The sequence below is a fragment of the Watersipora subatra genome, chromosome 5, assembly GCF_963576615.1.
Source record: "Watersipora subatra chromosome 5, tzWatSuba1.1, whole genome shotgun sequence".
In the NCBI taxonomy this organism is placed as follows: Eukaryota; Metazoa; Bryozoa; class Gymnolaemata; order Cheilostomatida; family Watersiporidae; genus Watersipora; species Watersipora subatra.
In genome coordinates this window covers 19,265,510-19,273,057 of record NC_088712.1, presented here as the reverse complement: position 1 = coordinate 19,273,057, position 7,548 = coordinate 19,265,510, and the positions used below count along the sequence as shown (strand labels likewise).

The 7,548-nt window shown below is 36.2% G+C and overlaps 1 protein-coding gene across 1 annotated transcript; it reads left to right on the top strand.

The window, feature by feature from the left end:
* The first annotated feature begins 731 nt into the window (after nt 1–731).
* LOC137397175 (transcription intermediary factor 1-beta-like) lies at nt 732–6,732 on the top strand. Its single transcript, XM_068083464.1, has 5 exons — nt 732–895; nt 2,526–2,679; nt 4,045–4,228; nt 5,556–5,746; nt 6,583–6,732. Exons 1-5 carry the CDS (start codon nt 732–734, stop codon nt 6,730–6,732), a joined length of 843 nt encoding a protein of 280 aa, XP_067939565.1.
* The last annotated feature ends 816 nt before the right edge of the window (nt 6,733–7,548 follow it).

Below are 7,548 nucleotides of genomic sequence, written 5' to 3'. Positions count from 1 at the left end.
GCAGCAAATTTATTGTTTCAAACGTGCCAGTGTCGTTGGGCGCCGTAAAGAGGCACGCGCTAACCGGAGGGGACGTATTATTGCGTAAAACCGATGAATAGGTTATGTATAGAGGCGTGTATTAACCGTCGATTCCCGTTGCCGCGCCCTAGATACCTAGTAGCGGGTAATAGTCGGAAAAGTACGGTACTTTATAAGGCGGACAATCAATCAATCAATCAGACAGACAACGGTTGCCGTTTATATAGTAGATTGTAAGTAAAGAACGACACTAAATAAGGCTCTTCACATTTTGGCTCATTGGCTAGTCAACTGTATTTACACCAATTATATGTAAACCTTTGTTTTACTATGCAGTTTGCCTCCTTACATCAGTCACAGATGGACCTTGCCTTGCTAGTCTCCAAAACTGTTTATATTTGTTCCGAAACATCCAAATCTGTTGATGAAATTGAAATATTATTATAATAAAATCACGAATAAAATAATAAAACTATTCTATCATGAGAATCAAGAACCAGCTCTTTCAATTGTAGTCTATTTCTGTTTCTGCTAAACATTAGGTTAGTTTTCCATTGGAACAAGTGGGAGTTTATAAATCCATTTGGACATCTTGTTCAATGCTCATTTGCTTGCATATCACTGTTTGACACGATGGTTGGCGTATGCTTCAATAGGTTTCATAGATTCTTTGTGTACTTATCATATATTTTTGTCATTTTATTGAAGCAATGGCTTCTGCACAAGAGGATATTGAGTGTGAATTTTGTGGACTGAGGAATGAAATGATAGTTGATCCAAAAAAGCTTCCATGCGGCCACGTAAACTGTATGCCATGCCTTAAATCACACTATGAGAAGAACAAGATTTGCTGGTGCGGCCTTCAAAGCTGTGGGTAAGTAGTATTTTACAATACGCTGATGCTAACATTGTGTGTATTAAATTTGTTTCAGAATAATTTGGCAACAAAGTATTCATTTGTTTATTCTGTTAATGTTTTAAAAGGCCCTCTTTGTTGAAGTAGTCCATCAGATATTTTTGATATTCAATATAATGTGCATTGCTGGTAGGACAGGTTTGTTAGCTCAAATCTTTTTGATAAGTCAACATTGTTTTGGTCTGAAGTGTTATAAATAACTGACAAGGGCGACAAACAAAGAACTTTGAATGTTGGTGAAATTTAAACTGACTGATAGCTACCCTTCTCTACGATCACACTCCTTCATTACTGACCAATGAAAAATAATTCTTGTACATTTAATTGATAGAAATGTGATCATCTTGTGAGTGACTACAATTTCCATTGTAACTTCTGTATGAAATCAGATTGATTTGATATACTTTTTATGCACTGTTTATATGTCAAAGCTGAGGAGTTGCATTACGGATGTCAGAGCCTTTCACTTGTCTTGCGATATAATTTGTTTTGAATATACTAAATTTCCGACTATTAAAAAATCCTGTACACACATTTAAAGGTTTACTTGCAACAAAATTCACATTACAGTTATTTGGTATCAAAAGGTTCACCATGTCTTACTCTGCTGTGTTGTTGGTGCAAAATATGTAGTGTTGTGATTACAAGCTCTTAAAAGCACAAAAACGAACAGTTAATCGTAGCCATCATGGAAACGCCTTAGTTTGGAATCTCTTTATTTCGATGACGTACTCAAACATTGTGGTTATTGTTTTGACGCGTGATGTTATCACGTGAAATACAAGGCCAATAAAAGGCTCAATATAAAAAGTCTCGTAGCACTAGTTTATGACAAAGATGTCAGGTTCCAAGGGAAAGCCCGTATCAAATATAGATGCTCGCCATTTTACAGTTTCGTTTCAGCCTGGTATAGTCATCTAGTCGTAATATGATCATGTGATCCATACTCCCTGCCAAATGGCGCGTACACTTACTGCAGCATTTTTTGACTATCACGGGTGACCAATAGACTCCTCATGTTTATCAGAAGATGATATGCACTCATTCGAGCTAAAGGTAAAGAATTACATGAATTTTACGGTAAGTTTTGAGATATCAGTGCTCTACGTTGCAGCTTTACAATGATGATTAAATAGACACATACTGACAATAGACATTGGTTTTATTGAATGCGTGAAGTTTAGTTGTGAAAATGTTTTGACGAATGAGGTTGCATGAAAGCGTAAACAGACGCCATCTTGTACAACTACGCCCCATTCGAGCCGTTTTGGAAAGGGATTCCAATCTATGGAATTTTTGTGATGGCTGCGATTAACTGTTAACTTTTTGAGCTTTTAAGAGCTTGTAATCACATTTCCACATATTTTGCACCTACAACACAACAGAGGAAGGCATGGAGAGCCTTTTGGTACCAAATAACTGTAAGAAAACAAGTGAGCTGCCACAAATTATTTTACTACATTACCATATCTATGTGAGCAGGTAGTTTATACTTAGCATGGCATATAATATAGTCTAATTTTTTAATGAAATGTATATGTACATTTTTTAAAATTGCGTTATGTTATATGCAAACTCTTATTTTTAGGAAGGTGTATAAGATGTCACCTGAGTCACTGCCAAACTTTGGAATTGATGATGCAAGGCTGTGCGACACTTGTACCAAAAAGGGACAACACAAGAGACACGCCGTATCTTACTGTACAGATTGTTGCAGAAATTTCTGCCAAGAACATCTGGAAGTATGTCAGACATAGTTGGTTTAGGTTTTGCTGTTAGAAATCATACCTTCAGAATTTGGCTTGTTACATGCAGGTCATTTTACATTGCATCATAGCTATTGTTGTTCAGTCCTGCCATTCAATGTATATTAATAGAATAGTCCAATCGTTTACTTGTATTAACCAGCTGTAATGCTTCTCTCTTCAAATATTTGCTTAGCATATATTTAGAATTATGATATTGGGGGATGATGCTGCCAAGGGCTGATCATTTAGCAATAGAGCTTTCACACCCGGGCTAATCTGGTTACACTAAGCTATAACCTGGTCTCAACAGTAAACAACCTGATGCATAGCAGACCATCAGCGGTTTGTTATGAAGCTAGCTATTTCTCATTGTTGCTTTCTTTAAATCACAATGATTCCTTTTGGTTGAGACTCTCTTGATAAATCCTGGTTCCCACATCAGCTTTGAGACCCCGGCGGTAATCTTGTGCAGCAAAACAGTTGACACGCTAGGCTCGGCCGCTTCACTTAAAGCTGCATCGCTAATAATCACATGAAAAGATGTTTGCTCACCATTTCGCAAATGCTGACCTTCACATGTACAGTGCATTTCGGGAAGGTTTTGGCTGCGGCTCTTCGCGAAGGTTGAACAGCGGTGAACTCTTGCGTCGACCGCTGGCAAATACAAGCGGTATTAGGCACGTAGGTTTACATTTCACCGCTGATAGCCCTGCTGTGCTGTCACCGGTGCTTGCGGCGTATATGGGAAGCAGGCTTTTGTAGTAAAGCAGCAGATTCACTAGTTAGTACATGTCCATGCACTCTGTATAACAGGTAGTATAAAATTCAGTCCGTATTATTTAGGAAGACAGATCTTGCCCACAATATACCTAATAGGTGAAAGTTAATTTGAATCTGTTGCTTGATAATGAGGTCGATATGAGGGTCAGGCTTATTTACTCATGTCTTCTGGGGAGAACATTCATATTCTGTATGTTCCTCACTCTCTATATCAGTTTCGTCAGGCTATTATTAGCCTTTCTATTTTCATGAAGCCAAACTGTAGAGTCTCATGCTGCAATATTTCGCTGTCCAATATTGCAACCTTGGTTTTGAGGCCAGCAACTGACACCATGGCTTTTAATAATGCATCAATATGCATGCTGATATCCACTATTAAGTGACCATACTAGACTTGGTCATTACCTCGTGTGAGCCCCAACAACTTCCCCATCTAGAATTCATCTGTAAGCATCTGTAACATTATCAGATGATACTCTACCTTAGCCAAGACCTGTCAGCAATCTCCTGAATCTTTTCACTAGCTTCACCTTTTACTATGATAGAAATCCTAATTTAACAATGTTTTATTTTTTCCAGTATCATGACATTGCACTAGATGACCATCATACAATATCCATGACCCAGTATATGTCAGGGGAGAGCCAACATAAACCAGATATCTGTACAAAGCATGATAATCAGCCGCTAGTGTTGGGATGTAAGGTCTGCCATACTATCAGCTGTATGAAATGTGTAGCAGATTCAGCCAAATGTGAGAAAGGTAAGTTTGTTGAGTAAAGGCTGTACATATTCTAGATAACAGGAGAACAATTAAAGATTGAAGTGCACTAAACAAATATGGTAATATTTAGTATGCATATCCATAGGCAGTGCTGTTGCAACTGATGCTAGTAGGTATTAGGTAAATATTATGTGTCTAAATATCCATAATGCTTCTATCAAATTCAAGTTTGCAATAAATCCATTCATTTGCAATGATCCCACCACCAAACACGAGCGAAGCGATTGGTTTGGGAGATTTATGATAAATGCACATGTGCACACAACTCCCGAAAAATTATCCGTTAACGGCCGTCACCAAACCCTTGTAACGAAATCATATCAACAAGTTTAACTATTTTTCAGTAAAGTCGTTTAAGTATAATAATGATAAAAAACGCATATAAACCTATTTAAATATGTCACCAAGCCTTTGAAAGGTTACCGCAAATTCCTAAAACTAACCCAACTGATCGGATTATACATAAATAGACAGATTTATTTGGCCGAAAATCGTTATTAAAACTTGCTAAGCCTCACTTTTATCAAAGTTTAGACCGAAAATTAAAACGCCGTGCGACAGAGAGTTGAACGATTAAGTCGTGCGAATTTCACGAAAAGAATAACGTGCACGTTTCACCAGTCTATAGCATTGTCGAATTGCCGAAGGTTTCTGTAATTAAATTAGAGTACTGAAATCGTTTCACTTTTGTCGATTTCAAAGTAACTGACATTTTAGACAATTTTGAGTACTTTGGTATTTTAACTGATGTCCGACGCAGTGTAAGTAAAGAACATGACGATGATATTTTTTCTAACGGTTCTTATGAGATTATTACAATAATTAATTATTAGTTTGGATGACTACAGAACAATGACTACGTAGTACAGAGTTTCTAAAAATCTATATAAATATCACAACTTCGTGATATTGTTAGCTATGACGTTTTGAAATGTAAACTTAATTGTGCATTGTTTTTATATTATTACTATATTATTAATATTGGTTATTATAATAATATCAGTGCATTTTACTTCTAATATTGGCCAATATTGCATTTCTCCTATTGCAGGGGAGAGATATAAACATATAATCTTTTCCTTTCATTATTGCTATTTGTTGTATATAATAACACCAACACCCAGTACATTACAGCTACCATTGCAGTTATCCTATTGCACTGCAGTGCTATTTGACTGCTAATGTTGCATTTCTCAACCATCAGTACCCTTTTTCTTTTTTCCAATATCACTTTGGTCGTGGGCTGTATGACAGTGGAATTTCTAGTTTATAATATTATATTAACAGTTGCGATAATATTGTACAGGTGTACCACATGATTTCAAATTGCTGGAGGATCTGGCTGCCTCCCTGCTAAACACTATAATAACAGCAGAGAGTACAACCAAAAAAGAGGAGTATGAAAGACTCTTCAAGGAGGTTTCCCAAGTGCAGGCGGACTTTGATGAGCAAACAGAAGCCATGCTTGTACTCATTCATGAAACGAGAGAAAGTCAGGTTTGTAATTATTGCTCTTATTGAAGTGTTGCATGCTGGTAAATTCAGTACCTACATGTAAACTCTATTGGTTATTCTATTAAAGGTTGACTTGCAACAAAATTCACATTACGGTTATTTGGTATCAAAAGATTCACCATGTCTTACTCTGCTGTGATGTAGGTGCAAAATTTGTGGAAATGTGATTATAAGCTCTTCAAAGCTAAAAAAACAGTTAATCGTTGTTGTTGGTTAGTTCCAAAAAATGCCCTGTTAGTAATCCACCCTATGATGGCCTGCACCAAAGAAGATTGTGGGAGATTAAGACAGAAGTTTGAGAATCATGTTTGAGATATTGTGCGATGGATGTAGTTACAATAAAATTCATGATGGGCTAAAAGTATAATGTGGCATGAATATAAGGAACTGATAGATAGTATGGATGATGATTTGAAAAGAGGTTTGGTGTGGGTGAGGCGGGGTTTTGTATGAATGGTTCTTATCATGCGCTTTTAAAGTGTTATTAAACTTATAAAATGGGTGGGAGGTGCATTGCCTCATGCCTCAATGCAATATTAAAGTTTGGGATAAACTATATAATTGTATAATAAAAACAGAGATTTGTGGGGTGAATATTTAGATGTGCGATAGAGTAAGCCTGATAGGGGTCCCAGTTGTTTTAGTAAATTTTTGATGCGTTTTTTCCAAGTGAGATTAGAAACAATGAAAACACCTAAAAATTTATTGTGATCTGTCTGAACAATTGGTTTGTTGAAAATGAAAAAGGGAAGAGTGTTAGCTAGATGAAATTTACTTTTGGTTTTTAGTAACAAGAAATTAGTCTAATTAACATTTAGTTGGAGTTTGTTAGAAGTGCCCCAGTTTTGAATAGCAAGAAGTTTGGTATTCAAACAATATATGTGCTTGTTGATGTTAGAGGAATTGAAAATAGAATTAGTGTCATCTGCATAGAGCCAAGGTGTGAAAAGGTTGGTGATGTCTCTTAAATCGTTTATGTAAGTTAAATAAAACAGAATTGGACCCAGGATGGAACCTTGAGGTACACCACACGTTAAATCTAGTATGGAAGATAAAGTGTTACCAATAATAGTGTGCTGTTTACGTTAGGTTAGATAGCTTTTGATTCAGTTAAATGCAGTGATTTCAAAATTAGGATTGTGGAGTTTTGAGTACAACATGTTATAATCTGTTGTGTCAAAGGCTTTACTAAAACTTAGAAAGATGCCAAGAACACATTTACAATCGTTTAAGGGTTTTAAAACATTGTTAGTCAATTTAATTAGTGCATCCTTGGTCCTGCCTTTTCTCCTAAAACTATATTGTCCATCATTAAGCAGTAAATTACTCTAAAGGCATTCGATAATCTGTTTTTTCACAGTTTTTTCAATTATCTTACTTAGCACTGGTAGCAAACTAATGGGTCTGTAATTAGAGCAAATTTTAGTTGAGCTTTTTTTAAACAAGGGTTTTACTTCAGCTATTTTCATTTTACCTAGTACTTGAGAAGTTGTTAAAGCACATCAATTATATCATTACCTTTATCATATATTTCAGTACATCAGAGTATTGGCTTTCGATTAAACCTATGTTCAATACACAAAGAATAATAGAACTTTGAAAAACAGGAAGTCAAACATATGTCCTGCAATGAAAAAAACACTTGGTTGCAGTTTCCACAATGTGATGTCATAATTGTCATTTAGCCTTGAGTCGTCGATCCCTTTTGCTCCCATTGAGGCAGCTCATTTCTGTGACGATCGGTGCTCTTAAACCCGGTGAGCGCTAACAATAAACTAGGATTC

Coding starts and splice junctions, on each gene's coding strand:
- LOC137397175 (XM_068083464.1), top strand. CDS start 732: ATGGCTTCTGCACAAGAGGATATTGAGTGTGAATTTTGTGGACTGAGG. Junction 896..2,525: donor TGCGGCCTTCAAAGCTGTGG/GTAAGTAGTATT, acceptor TCTTATTTTTAG/GAAGGTGTATAAGATGTCAC. Junction 2,680..4,044: donor TCTGCCAAGAACATCTGGAA/GTATGTCAGACA, acceptor TATTTTTTCCAG/TATCATGACATTGCACTAGA.